General features: G+C 35.6%; 8 protein-coding genes across 8 annotated transcripts; 3 read left to right on the plus strand and 5 right to left on the minus strand.

The window, feature by feature from the left end:
• Positions 1 to 72: 72 nt before the first annotated feature.
• Positions 73 to 2,856, minus strand: C5L36_0B04850 (uncharacterized protein; the record flags this gene model as incomplete). Its single annotated transcript, XM_029464853.1, has 1 exon — positions 73 to 2,856. One exon carries the CDS (start codon positions 2,854 to 2,856, stop codon positions 73 to 75), a length of 2,784 nt encoding a protein of 927 aa, XP_029320712.1.
• Positions 2,857 to 3,135: 279 nt separating this feature from the next.
• C5L36_0B04860 (uncharacterized protein) lies at positions 3,136 to 3,669 on the plus strand (the record flags this gene model as incomplete). Its single annotated transcript, XM_029464854.1, has 1 exon — positions 3,136 to 3,669. The coding sequence occupies one exon, from the start codon at positions 3,136 to 3,138 to the stop codon at positions 3,667 to 3,669; it is 534 nt and encodes a 177-aa protein (XP_029320713.1).
• Positions 3,670 to 3,726: 57 nt separating this feature from the next.
• On the minus strand, positions 3,727 to 4,719 carry C5L36_0B04870 (uncharacterized protein; the record flags this gene model as incomplete). Its single annotated transcript, XM_029464855.1, has 1 exon — positions 3,727 to 4,719. The coding sequence occupies one exon, from the start codon at positions 4,717 to 4,719 to the stop codon at positions 3,727 to 3,729; it is 993 nt and encodes a 330-aa protein (XP_029320714.1).
• Positions 4,720 to 4,921: 202 nt separating this feature from the next.
• On the plus strand, positions 4,922 to 5,935 carry C5L36_0B04880 (uncharacterized protein; the record flags this gene model as incomplete). The annotated part of the gene is made up of 1 exon (XM_029464856.1): positions 4,922 to 5,935. One exon carries the CDS (start codon positions 4,922 to 4,924, stop codon positions 5,933 to 5,935), a length of 1,014 nt encoding a protein of 337 aa, XP_029320715.1.
• Positions 5,936 to 6,698: 763 nt separating this feature from the next.
• C5L36_0B04890 (uncharacterized protein) lies at positions 6,699 to 7,058 on the minus strand (the record flags this gene model as incomplete). The annotated part of the gene is made up of 1 exon (XM_029464857.1): positions 6,699 to 7,058. The coding sequence occupies one exon, from the start codon at positions 7,056 to 7,058 to the stop codon at positions 6,699 to 6,701; it is 360 nt and encodes a 119-aa protein (XP_029320716.1).
• Positions 7,059 to 7,749: 691 nt separating this feature from the next.
• On the minus strand, positions 7,750 to 8,127 carry C5L36_0B04895 (uncharacterized protein; the record flags this gene model as incomplete). Its single annotated transcript, XM_029464858.1, has 1 exon — positions 7,750 to 8,127. The coding sequence occupies one exon, from the start codon at positions 8,125 to 8,127 to the stop codon at positions 7,750 to 7,752; it is 378 nt and encodes a 125-aa protein (XP_029320717.1).
• A 2,330-nt stretch (positions 8,128 to 10,457) lies between these two features.
• C5L36_0B04900 (uncharacterized protein) lies at positions 10,458 to 11,030 on the plus strand (the record flags this gene model as incomplete). Its single annotated transcript, XM_029464859.1, has 1 exon — positions 10,458 to 11,030. One exon carries the CDS (start codon positions 10,458 to 10,460, stop codon positions 11,028 to 11,030), a length of 573 nt encoding a protein of 190 aa, XP_029320718.1.
• An 83-nt stretch (positions 11,031 to 11,113) lies between these two features.
• C5L36_0B04910 (uncharacterized protein) lies at positions 11,114 to 14,137 on the minus strand (the record flags this gene model as incomplete). The annotated part of the gene is made up of 1 exon (XM_029464860.1): positions 11,114 to 14,137. The coding sequence occupies one exon, from the start codon at positions 14,135 to 14,137 to the stop codon at positions 11,114 to 11,116; it is 3,024 nt and encodes a 1,007-aa protein (XP_029320719.1).
• Positions 14,138 to 14,343: the final 206 nt, after the last annotated feature.

A 14,343-nucleotide genomic window follows, 5' to 3' on the forward strand; every position in this document is an offset into this window, starting at 1 on the left:
CTGGTGACAGTATTCAATTACTAAATATACAATGGGCTTTTCTTCGTTTATTAACGGTATATAAATAATGAATTACTCGACATCGTCATGGTCTTCTTCACTATCAGAGTGAGCAAAGTTATCAATATATTTCTTACCATTCTCGTTGGGACCAAACCACCCTCCCTCCTCTTCTGCTTCTTCTTCCTCTTTTTCTTCTTCGTCTTCATCGTCAGATTTTTCTTCTTCTTCATTCACATCCATGATATCAGAATCAGCTTCCTCTACATCTTCAATAACAGCATCATTTTCTAGTTCTTTGTAGTCACAATCTGATGTATTGATAGCTGTGGAGGCAAGTAAAAATCTACTGAGATTATTGGCTTTTTTCCCATAGCTAACAACATCCTTGGCAGTCCTGGTTAAAAACCTTTGAATCGATCTGATTCCTCTAGCAAATAAATGTTTGTTTTGTGTTATGAACTTACCATGAAGAGTGATGAGTTGTTCAATCCATAAAAGATTAAATTCCACATGTGCACTTTCGGTGCTTAAGTTGCCTATAAATTCCAATATTTTTGGCACATATATAACCGGCAAATCTCTAGCTACCAATTTGATATCTTCCTTTTTGATTGATTCATAAACCTTTTGAATCAAATATACTTCATTCAACCTAAATGCCATTGCAACTGCATTTAAGTACTCACCTTCTCCTAGACAGCTGAGGGTATTCTCAGGCGTAACATCGATATCTAAATCAATAGGATCAAAAATCAAAGAATCATCTATCGAATAAATCAGTAAACCCTCAGTTGACGCTGCAGCAAATGCGTTTGCAGTTGGGGAAAACCCAACGCTCATTACCCGAATTTCTGGCTTGGTAGATCTCAAACCGATATCACCCCGATGGGAGCCTGGTAACCTGATATCAGCCTTATGACTTTCTTCTGCATCAGATAACTCCCCAGATCTATCGACAAGATCAACAGCTTGTCCATCTACTATATTCTTAGAGTTTAGCTGTTCTAAGGTACCATTCAATTGCATATTCAGCGATATTTTAAACCTCTTTAATAGAACTTCGTTTGGTAGATCATACAAACATATGCTGTTATTGTTACCTGCTGCGATTAATGTTAAACCATCAAAACTATATGCAATAGTATCAAAGTGTTTACCACGTTTTGAGTTTTTGCTTGTAAATTCATCCTCTCTATACCTACCTTGCAAGATATCTTTTCTTCCATCTATTTCCCTAACCATCTTACCATTTTCAATATCAAAAAATGTAAGATGACCATCCATAGTTGATACTGCAACTTCCTTCGAATCCGGTCTCATTGCTAGAGATAAACATTCGGATGTTAAATCAAAAGGCTCACTTGTCTGAGATCTACCAAAGATATCCCAAATACGTACAGTTTTATCCCATGATGCACTGGCTAACCTGGCATTCGTTTCTGTACCAAAACTCAAGCATGAAATAGGACCCTCGTGACCAGAAAGTTGATCTAACAGTTGAGAAGTCTGAACAGACCACACTTGAATATCAAAGTCATCTAAGGAACCGGCACAAACAATTTCACCACTAGGATCAACCGCAACAGATGAAAACTGAATTCTTCTCGTTGAGGTGAACGTTCTAAAGTTTCTGAAACGAATTAAATCCCATGCCCTGACGGTTCCATCCAAAGAAGAAGAGAACATGACTTGACCCCTTTTTGCAAAAACAACTCCGGTAACAGAAGATTGATGTTCGTCAAACGTTGCCAAGCAGAATCCAGACACTATATCCCAAATTTTGATTTTACCATCATCAGATGCAGTAACAATCCTAGACCCATCAGGAGAATAGGCCAAACAGTTCATCGAATCAAAATGGCCTTGTTGTCTTAATATATACGATTCTGATTGCCATTCATACACTAAAAGTTGACCTAACTCTTTAGAACCAAATGCGATCCATTCACCCGATCCATTGACAGAAACGGTTGTAACACTGTTTGCTCCCATTGACAATTGTTGAATTAGTGTGAAGGAGGGCATTTCATATAGCCTAAATTCACCATTTGCAAACCCTACTATAAATAGGTTGGACTTTGTATGAAATGTACAGCATTTCACATTGGTTTCAGCAAAGAAGAAATTCTTTGCCATGATTCTCCAGCTCATTGTTTTCTCTTCTTCAGGCAAATCTTCTTCCCCTGGCCTTTCGGTATATTCCCATCTAAAGATAGCACCGTCTTTGGAAACTGTGTATATAATTTCTTGAGATTGATTGAAAAACGCCTTTACCACATAATTCCTATGACCAGCCAATGACATCTTGACATGCTTATCTTCAGAATGCAATGAAAAAATCCTAGCGGTCATATCTTTGCTAGCAGAAAGAATGAATCTTGAATCACCTGACCAAGAAACCGCTGTAACATCTTCGTAGTGTCCTGCATAAACACGGTATCTAACGAATGGAGCAAACTGTCTATCCTCACTCATATCAGGTGTTTTCCAGACCTCGACAAACCTACCTGCAGCAATGGCAAAATGCGTCCCATCTGGAGAAAATTCAATCGACCTGACTTTATTCTTAAAATTGAAGTGATGTAATACTGTCCTTGCCTTGAAATTTACTAGGATTCCACGACCATCTTCATCGATACTAATTAAAAGGGTGTTTTGTGGGTTCAATGCAATAACTGAGATATTTTTCCTATGCTCATAACTAAATGTGAATGACTTATTATGAATTAAATCAAAAACTGAGACTCGGTTACCAACCGGAGAAAGTAACGTACTACCATCGGCTGTGTAAACTATATTTCCTTGTCTATAAACAGTACCCAATAAATTGCTAAACTTGAAATCACTCTTCATTGGTGTTTTTCTTCTGCTGGATTGCTAGTTTACGGAATAACCAAACACTAAATCAAAATACCTTCAATAAAATTTGAAAAATTTGCTTGTATAAAAATTTAACGTGCAAAAAATTTTGAAAAGTTTCCAAAAAAGGAAAAAACAAAGACGATGTTCTCACAAGTCATCAGAATTAGTGCTTCGGTTTATGTTCGTCCTGGAAGAACTAAAGTTCCATATTGAGCCACATCGATAAAGCTGCACGACGGGTATTATCAAAACTATTTAAAGATAAGAAATATGAGTGGGTCACTATCCGATAGAGTATCAAGTATGAAATTCATGCAAGTTGCTGGAGATAGACATCGGACGATTGCAAAGGAAGAAGCCGACAGTCAAAAAAAGAAAAAGATGCAGGATTTCAGTGAATGGAGTCTTCCAATGACCTCTAAGACATTAAAAGTTCTAAAGTCCAAAAGTAAAAGAATTCCTAAAGTTGGTTACACTAATATAAATACAATGCTTCCAAGGATTAGCAAAGATATAAATCACCAAATCATAGGACGGAAAACGATGGACTCTTCGGTAGAAGAAATTGTCAAAAAACCTACCCTTAACTCTGAAGATGTACGAAACCATGAGAACCGAGAAGTAACAACAAAGGGGAAGACAGAAGAAGAAGAAAAACCTAAAAAATCCAAAAAAGGTAAGAAAAGTAAGAAGTCAAAACCTATGAGTGATTTTCAACTTAAAAGTGACGACGAGTTTGATCCTACTGAAGTTGAACTATCTTCTAAGAGCTTGCTGGATTTATGGAAAGCAAAAAAAAGTTAGTATACTGTATATTGTATAAAACTTGTATCAAATATTGAAATCCCATTTTTTTGGAAATTACTTTCTCTTCTTTTTAGATTTCTTACTATCAATATCAACAAAATTTCCCTTGACTAAAACATCTCTAGTTGTGCTGTTAATATGTTTAAATCTATCTGGGCCAATATGAACACCACCAAACCATCTACAGCAAACTACCATAACATTCCATGCATCCATTATCGACATTAAATGCAACATTCGTCCACCAGCAGCTGTTTCTCCATCATCGTCACAGTCCTGATATTGCACACCTTTCTCACTATCTTTGATTCTCCATGCCCTCATTGCGTGGTTTGCACGACTAACCTTCTTATCTTCCATCAATCGAGATAGTTTCATGTAAGCATCATCTAGAGAATGTACTTCCTTTGCAAATGCCACAAATGTTGATTTTCTGTCAGATATCGGCTCACTTATTATCCAACCATCAAGAGGATCTGACATTTTGTTTGGCTTTGTATAATTATCAGGCTTACCTGTTTTAGCGTATCTCTTTTCCTTATTTTTAGCATATACATATTCCAAATGTGATTGGGGTTGTTCTTGTTCTTGTTCTTCTTTTTTTTTTTCTTCTTCTTCTCCTGTTTCTCTGATAACTTTCGACGCCTCTAGATTTGTAGCAAGGTTTCTTACATTAGACTCATCCATACCCCAATGATCCTCCTCATTTTTAATTTCTTCATCTGCGTCTTCTTCAATATGTAACACTGCCTCTAACTCCGTAAATAAATCAAAAATAACCACTACTCCTTCATGATATATCGAATCTAGAACGTCCTGAAACAATTCCATAAGATACTTTTCATCAAATCCTTCTTTTTCTGATACCACATCTAATATGTAAGGTTTGGATTCGGGATAGTCTTCTGGAAACGACATCTGAAAAAGTATGTGCTCATGTTGGGGGATTCTAAGTTTATACACTCCTTCAAACAACTTCTCTATACATTCCGGATAGATTGCTTCGATTGCTCCCGCCTCTTGAACTAACTCCTCACTCTCATGCATTGCTTATATCTTAATATAGAAACCAAATGTATAGTAGGAACACTATACTATTGATTTTTTTTTGAATAATGTGTGACACGTTTAACACCGAGAACAAAAAAACAAGATTCTCAGTCATCAAACATCGTTAGTACCAGTTCTCACAATCATATAATATTGTTGATTCTTCAACACCCCTTCAATTTAGTGTTTCTTATTTGAAATGTTTGAGGATCAATCGGATACTTTGAAGGAAGAAGGCAATGTATATTTTAGGAAAAATGATTACATATCTGCTTTGGTAAAGTATACAGAAGCTTTATGTTCTAACAGTAGAAATCCTGTTTTATATTCTAATCGAGCTTCTACATTCTTAAAACTGAACTCGTTGGAGAATGCTCTTAATGATTGCAACAAAGGATTAAAACTTGTGACCAACAAAGATAAAGGATCCACTTATATAAAATTGCTTTGGAGAAAATCAATAGCTTTGAGGCGATCTGGGGACTTGGAAAATGCGTTGGACACAATCAAAACTGCATTGAATGTGAAGCCAACTAGTAAGGAATTGCAACATGAGCTGGAAGCTGTTGATTATCAAATGCAAAAAAGAAATTCAAAGCTAAGTCATGTGGAAACCGATACTCCAAATCAGGGGATTCTTCAGCGGAATTCTGACACCCTATATATTCCAATTCAAGAAGTTCAAAAAATTCCTACTAATTTTTATTCTCCTGAGGCACCTGAAGATAACGAATACATAGAAGATAATCCTCCTGAAATGAAAAATCAAATAAAGAATCAAAACGAAATAAATGCAAAACGAAATCTGACTACCTCATCTTTTCCATCATCTTCTAACTTTGAGTTTGACGAGGTTGATTTTCCCCTTAAGCCAACTGTTCAGTTTTTACTCTCATTGAAAGATAAACCAAAAGAATTCAATGCAAAATCTTATCGCTATGTAATTGAGATTGACCCTGAACATTATTGTCAGATTTTCGGAAATAGTGGTATCGATCCATCTTTCCTTAATTTTATGCTTGACTCAACTATATATGTTTTGGAAAAAAATCAGCTAGATTTAAAACAGAAAATTCTGAACTTGTTCTCAATGTGTACCAAACTCCCTAGATTTTCATTAACTTCTATGTTTGTTGACACTAAAACAGTAAATCGATTGCATTTCTTGTTCCAGGAACGTCTTAACGAGAGTTTTGATAATTATTGGCTATAATATAAAATCAATCTTACATTTGCTGGTCATTGTCGTACAACTGTTTCGAGATCTCATAAATATATATATTTGATTCTGTAATATGTTTTATTTTTGAGTTGGAAAGCAAATTTATCTAATCTTAAACTATTTATGCAACTGTAAAAGAATATAACCTTTTCGCTCTTTCCTCATAGTTGCAACTCCCACTGACTGGCATAAACTTAAAAAGGGCTCTGGTAGATACTCTTCAATAACTACCTCTTAATATGAGACTAAGACTTGGGGAGCGACAAGCACAAAACCCAGGGCAGGTGCGTCGAAGCAGAAGGATAGAAAGTATGTAGTAGTGCTCCTCCTTCTTTTTCGACGTTTACTTGCTGAATAAATTGCCTTTCTTAATTGCATTTCGGGGTTGTACCATGATATCAACATGGAATGGATGGTATCTATGCATGGAAAAAATAACAAGGGAATTTGGAGTAAAAAGATGAAATATGACATGAAAAAATCAAAAGTAAAATATGACACCTCAATAGTCTTACAGATATACTCCCTTAACGGCTGTGTGTGTATGTGCCATGCAAATCTCGAGTTTAGCCATATAAGTGTCCACCAAACCTTATTTCACTTCTTATTTGCAATTTCCTTGCTTCAAACGCCAATTGTGACGAACCTGAAAAATTGGACATGCACATGATAAGCAGCAAACACCCCCAAACTTGATTTTGCAATATTCCGATTCTGCCAGAACAGTAAAAACACAAACAAACAAAAGTTGCCCTTAAACGCTTGCCATATGTGCAAAATTAGCAATCACACTAGGTAATCTAGAGGAACTGCACGTAACCATAGAAGCAGTGACTATCAACCCAAGAAACATCTCTAATAGAATACCTGCGTTAATTATTATTGGACCAAACACAAATGCCAATAACCTTACAACTGAATTAACAAGAATCATAACAGTTGTAATAATTTGGAAATTGGAAAAGAAGTACGCACCACCCAACAAAACTGATAACATCTTAGGACCAATTTGAGCAATAATAAGAGATAATAGTGAATGCAGCCGATGATTAGATCCCATAAAGGTAGTCGTATCACTATTTGCTTCCTTTGTTTTTATTCCTGCTGTAAACATTCTAGTGGTCCTGACAAAGGAAATCCAAGAGTTTTTTCGGGATTCAACATTTCCACTTGTCAACCACCTTAAAAACAGTTTATAGTCAATGAAGAATTCTGTAAGGTTAAGGGCATTATGATTAAACTAAAATGGTAAAAAAAAACAATGATGCTACTTCCCAGGAATATAGTAAGCTAAATTTCCAGAACACCAAAGAAATGTATACTAATAACATAGATAATGTTCCAGAAAAATAAAAACTTTCATGAGAATACTTCATATATAATGAAGAAAAACTCGTTCTTGTAGTAGCAAAACTTCTTCCTGTTGCAATGTACTTTGCTCCTCCAACGGCAAAATCTTTCACTAATGATCGACAATAAATCCTGCAAACGAGCACTTCAAACATTGGGGATAAAGAAGTAAAATGGCGAAAAACGCTATACATGCATCTCCATATTCCCCTTTGCATCAACTCCTGGATACATAATGGAATAAAGGAAATCCCAAATACAATCAGCATGGAAAAAGTACATCGTTGTACCCAGTCAATAACAGAAACTAAATTTGAGCACTCAGTTGGACTCCTAGGGTCTGTGAATGGAACGCTCCTATTGTAAGTGCATAGACTTCAATCATTAGTTAAAGCCCCAAGACGATCAGAGCAGAGCATAAGCGACTTATGAAGTATTCTCTGGATAGTATTTGTTCACTCATTCCGGAACCTACTCTTGTTGTAAAGTTTAAGATAGAACAAAAAACTCAAATCCCTACCTTTACCACACTGGAAATACTCGCAATACTTGATCCTTCCTCCAAGCATTAAAGCACGCATACCAGCATATATGCCTTCATTTAATAGCAAGTCTCTTTGGAATTTCAACACACCGCCCCTTTTACACGTAAAAAAAACCAACTGAAATCTTGATGTTACAGGCAAAACTCCAGCAAAGTCCCTCGGTACAAAATCTAATTCCAATAAAAGTGCAACAAGATTTAAAAAGCTCACAATTGAGCCAACAATTGAAAGAATCATCAATACCACAATTGTTGAGGGGTTGATTATCAACAGTGATAATGTACCCATTGGTATAGCAGGTTGAGCAGTTGAAGCAAGTGCAGTACTAAAAAGGTCCCAAATGAAGATTTCCAACTCTGTGGACGTTCATCAAAGCATGAAATCAAAACTTCGATTCGTAATAACTTTTTGCAATTAATTTATCCCATTTTATTTGATTTAAATAAAGGTATCTCTCACATTGTTGAAAGCCCATGATTCTTGTTTTGTTATTCAATTCGATCTTCTCTAAGCTTTTTCTATACCAAAAAGACTGATTCATATCATCTTAACCAATTACATCGGTATGATCTTTCTCTTTCACAAGCCAGTATTCATCCACTTTGAAATACAACTGATTTCCATAAAATTCGTATAGTGGTGTATTCGCATGATCAAGAAAGCTATGAGCAACTTGTCGAATCACATTACTAAAACCCAAAGAATAAAAACAATCAACACATGTTTTGAAAAAAGAAACATACCCATTCAGGCATAAATCTAATTTTGTTTGCTTCTCCCCAAACTAAAAGGAAAAAAGCCAATTTTACAATGCAGTCTTCTGGAAAAAAACAATTTCATGGTCCTCATCCAATTCTCTTCAGAGATTTTCAACAGATGCCTATACTTGAAAATCAATTTACTTTTTTTTCCTTCTTAAGCAGTTCAAAAAAATCTGGTACATCTGATATTATTACGTCTTCATTATCCATTTTTGAGCTTTTATAACACTTTCGGTAATTAAAATAGTATCCAGCAATGTAGTCTGCATGGACACTTATCAAAGCATTTACAGGACTCATTTTAGATGCTCTTGAATCCAAAAGTTTCAGCAAACAGTCATAAATATCCTAAGTATTGCCTTTTTGGAATCCAAAGATCTGTAATACATAAATTAATATCGATTGAGTCGTATCTCTGTTTATTGGTACTCCATCAACATGCCAAGCTGGATAAGGTTCATTGAAATTGTCATAGGTATCAACAATACCTTTCTCTGCAGAAGTATTATACCCTTGCACTTGGTTGGCACCAAACGGTTAGGCACCAAAAAACTCCCCCCAATTTTTCAAACTTATGCCGTACGCTTTTGTTAATATAGGGAGTTCTGAAGGCACTAAAAGGCAGTGCTGTTTAGTCACTCAACATCGACACAAAGTTCGTTCGTGCACTTTCAGATCGCATTGATGCTACAAACACAACAATAAGGATGGTTTTCAAATGACGCCACATTAGAAGATAGTCGAAAACTTTGAACTCAAGATAAGAATTTTTTATAAGAATTAGATCCAAAACTCATCATCTAGTTGGAATTTGTGCTGCTAACTGGCTAGGTTGGGTACAATCCATACCTGGAGGCGATTCTGCCTTAACATCAAACATACTGCTAGATTGCATGTTGCTCCTGACCAAGTCCTATGATCTCAAATAACCATCTAATAGAGAGATTAGTAAGAAAAAGAAACATATCTGAGACATTAACATGGCTACACATTATAATGGTATTGCCTTTTTCTGATTTTGAGAATATTCTTGTGCAAACTAAATACGCACGACATAAATTTATGTTGTGATTATTTAAGGCAAGACTTTTACATGAATACTCAAATTCAACTCAATTTGAGTAAGAAAGACTGAGTTGAGGTTGAAATATGAACGATTGGGCTTATTCTTTTGTCCTTGATTTACATATCCAATTCTTTTTTGTGTTTTTTTATTTGGAAATTCAGCAGAAAAATTGCTATAAAAACTTGTTAATCAATGATAATTCTACAACACTACTAAAGCTCTTTTCTTGTTCATATTTGTGTTTGTCCTTTAATATTTCAGTGCTTTCTTTATATATAACTGTCAATAAAGATCAATATAAGCTATGGGCTTAAATTGCTGGTTACTAAAGATTTAGTCCATATATTTGACTTTTATGGTTTTTAATTAAAGATATAGAATCAAATTTTGATGTACTTCTTTATTTGTTCCTAGAGAAAGAGAAAATTAAAAATGATTCCGTTTACAATATAGGCTGTCAATAAGAAGTAGTATCAAACATACAGCAATGCTGGAAAGGAAATAATGAGCAACAAGTTGTAGGATTGTATAATGAATTAAAGGCTATCCTCAGGAACATGGCTGTGTTTTTTTTTTCTCGAACACGCGCTCGCTTTGATTCCATTCATGAACAGAGCTGGAGGAGATGAACTTTCGTAGCTGAACAAATGTTGTTGTGAACTGACTATGTGTGGGTTATATTTAGACACGTCAGGTATTCCCTCCTCCCCCTTCCTCATCCCGTTCAGCCCGAACCAACTCAACCATATCCCTTCATCACTAGAAGACATTAAGTCAGTTTTTTAGTAGCAATGACAGATAACACATCCCTTTATTCCATCACAGCTGTTCTTATTCTAGACAATCAACAGAATAGAATATATACAAAATACTACAAGTCCCCTCATGTGGAACCAGTGTCTGAATTGGTAACGAATCCAAAAAAGCAAAAGCAATTTGAATCAGATCTATTCAAGAAGACTTCCAAGCAAAATTCAGATATAATACTTTTTGATCATCATACTGTTGTATACAGAGAATTTTCGGATTTCATTATTTATACTATAGGTAACCTTGACCAGAACGAAGTCCTTTTATACAATGTTTTGCAAGGCATTGCCGGATCTTTAGAAATAATTTTAGACTCTCAAATGGATAAGAGGTCTTTGCTTGAGTCATTTGATATGGTTGCAATTGCTATTGATGAAACTATAGATGATGGTATTGTTCTAGAAACTGATCCTAATGCAATTGCCGCTAGAGTAACTAATCCACCTACCGAAGATATCACTAACATTAAGATTGACCTTTCAGAAAAAGGCCTTCTCAGTGCTTTTAATTTTGCCAAAAAGAACATTTCAGAGCGTTTGCAACAAGGTTTCTAACCCTCTATATTTTGTGTTGTAATTATTGAACCAGATTAGTCTTGTAGGTTAGATTTTATATAACAGGAATATATACGGGAGGACTATTTCTTTTTACTTTTAGCTTTGCCGCCTTTAGACCTATTATTTCCCCCTCTACTATCGTTTTTACCACTGCTACTACCGCTAGACCCTATCTTGAATTTGGAAGCAGTCAATGCCATCATGAACTCTTGTTCGTTAATGAGTTCGATCTTATTATCACGATCGTACCAGTCACTTTCATCCTTTATTAATTCCCCAGTACGTCTCTTAAAAGTTTCAACAATATCCTTCACAGTCTTGCCTTTCTTCAAATTTCCAGGTTGCAGTTTGACTTTATAGGTGTACTTATTCAAAGCGCTCCATGGTGCAAACACTGGAATACAATCGGATACCACATCTGTCTTCTTAGGCGCACCTAGAAGACCCGAAATATTTAAATGGTAGTTATCAACATCATTGACAAGGTTCATGTACTCATCAGATTCACCAACATCTGTTTCATCACCCTTATTCTCCAATTCATCAATTAACTTTGTTATTTGATTAATTTGCTGCTGTCTCTTTCTCCTTTTTTTTGCTGCAATACTCATTCGTGGATCCTCATTGGACTTCTTGTCTTCAAATTTTTGTTTGTCCTCGACCTGTTTTAATGTACCCAAAACAGCCATCCGCAGTCTTCTTTCCTCGTCATCTTGATGTCCGTATTTTTCTTTGATCTTTTTCAGCTTGTTTTTTTTGCCTCTTATTGTTGTTTGGGTCTGCTGAGCAGGGAGTGGGGCCATTATGACCTCATCATTTTCACTCGATTTCTGTTCATCATTTTCAGTCTCTATCTCGTTTACAGATTCACCGGTGTCAGATTTTTCAGCATCTTGAAGTTTAGCTAGCATAGTTTTCAATTCGAGGATCTTAGATGCCGAACCTTTACTCTTAGAGCCGGAAATCAATTCCAATTCCCCATCTCTTTGTTTTTTACCTTCCCTATATCTGGTAAATGTTTCTTTGTCAGCCAGGAAGAGTAAACCAGCACCCATCACCATTTGGCAAGGTGGCAAGTAGTTTCTCTCTTTGTTGACATTTAGTAGACCTGTTGGTAGAATGGTACCATCAAAATCTTTTTTAGAAACTCCCTTTCCAGGTACATACCATGGACTAGTGACCATTTTATTATCCCAGGCCTTAGTGGTAGACAAAGAAAAAATCCCAGCTTGCATATATGTGGTAGGAGGAATATCTTTGTTTTTATATGGATTCTTAATGAAAACTTTGAGACAATTTTCCAAGTCATTAGAAACAAGGCAATCTGTTTCATTGTCAAAGTATTTGTAGTAAATAGAATCGACCTGATTATCGTCCCTTCCAGCAACACATAGATAACCTTCGCTGGAAATGAACCAAAAGAACTTCTCAAACCAAAACTTAGGCCGTAATTGCTTGAATTCTACATTCTGCTTTGACTCTTTTTCCATTCTCTTCAAGTCATTTTGGATCTTTTGTTCACTGCTTCTAATGGCAAGCGCTGCATTTTTAGCAGTTTTTTCTTGTTTATCCCTGGCAGTTTTCTTTGCATCAAAGTACCTAGAAGCATTAGCAAAAGCAGAAAGTGTAATATCAATAACAACATCAACAACATTTGTTGCCTGTATCTTAGAAGAGCCATTGACCGAATCACTTTTACTTTCGGAATCAGAGTCAGAGTCAGAGTCAGAATCATCAGTACTCCATCCAGACTCTTCCATGTCATCTTCATCACCGTCATATTCGTCTTCATTATCAACAAGAGAAATTGTAATCTCATTTTTTATAAGGTTCAAAGATTTAATCATCTTGGCAATCTCATTGCCTCTATCTTTCTGGACTTTAATATATTTTTCGATATTTTTCCAGTCCATTTTTTGGTCAATCAGTTCCTGGACCGCTCTTTTGCATTCCTCTATTTTTTCATTATAATATGTAATGAGTGTACCTTTTTTATTATTTAAAGCTTGCACTTCGTCCAACACTTGCAGTTTCTTGGAGTGTTCATCCTTGACATACTGCAGTCTCTTTGAAATGTTGGCCTTCTGTTGCTGACGACCCAAGGAGACTTTGGACATTTCTATTGCTGTAAAGAATTTATCAACCGTTTTATTATAACCTTTAAAACATTCAATCTTTACATTATCATTAATTTTATGTGACGGTTCGTAGGGATGGAATTCATGATATACGTACTCAAGATTGTCAGCGGATGCGTCTTTTTCTGTATCAAAAAGTTCATTTTTACGACTCAATATGTAACCTTCGACTTCACCAACAGGGGTCTCAATTAATTGATCGTATTTTGCCTTAGAATCTTTCATTGATTTAGAAGTAAACTTAAGCAACTGGTCATCTTCAAGGAGCTTCAAACAGCTTGTTTTCGGAGGAACAGAATTTGCCAAAAGAGAAATATGAATCAAGTCAGATGACAAATAAGCGGCATTTTGAAAACATAGCTTCTCGATTGATAATACTTTTTTTGGTTCCCTTTCAGTTTGATTGGTATCTTCAATCCACTTCAAGAGAGTATCTTCGTCATATAGTTCATCATGCAGTGCAACACAAGAGTCCTCAAACAGTGATTTGTCAAACATATTATAGATAGACCCAACATCGTAATTGCCTTTGATTGAATTAGAATCGGTATCAACAAATCTGTAAATCGCCATTATTTTTAGATTTTCATCCAAAAGGATAACATTACCTGCACTAAAAAATTCTAACACAAGGTAGTAGAGCCCATCACCAAATTCAAAAACAACAATTCTATCATCTCCCACTTGCTTAATATCAGTGACTCTTTTCGTCTTTAAGTGTTTCCTCAACTTAGAGGTGAAATTTGAGGGTTCAGGTTGGGTAGGTCTTTGAAAATCGGTCATGTATACCTTGAAGCCAGATTCTAGTACAACATTGACTTTTGAATCTGGGATGCTGAATTTCAGTAAGAAAGACCTATTATTTGCGACTAGGTCGTAGATATTTTGAAGTCTGTAGTTGTGGATGGACTTTTTCAATTCGGCAATAAGGATTTTCAAATCCAACGAGGAGACTCTCTGCTTCATAGTTTAGCAAGTATCAAAATCTCTAATATCAACCCAATAAAAATTCTAAGATTGGATTTATTTATACTCAGAACTAACTAAAAAGTGGTGACCTCAAGGAACGGAGACCTGTGCGTGCAAAGTTCAGCTTATGAAAACTTGAGAATTTGGCTGAGACAATATACTCGCACCAACGTAGGATTTAGGAATTCCAGCCTCCCTTGGTT

The sequence above is a fragment of the Pichia kudriavzevii genome, chromosome 2 (genome assembly GCF_003054445.1).
Source record: "Pichia kudriavzevii chromosome 2, complete sequence".
Classification (NCBI taxonomy): Eukaryota; Fungi; Ascomycota; class Pichiomycetes; order Pichiales; family Pichiaceae; genus Pichia; species Pichia kudriavzevii.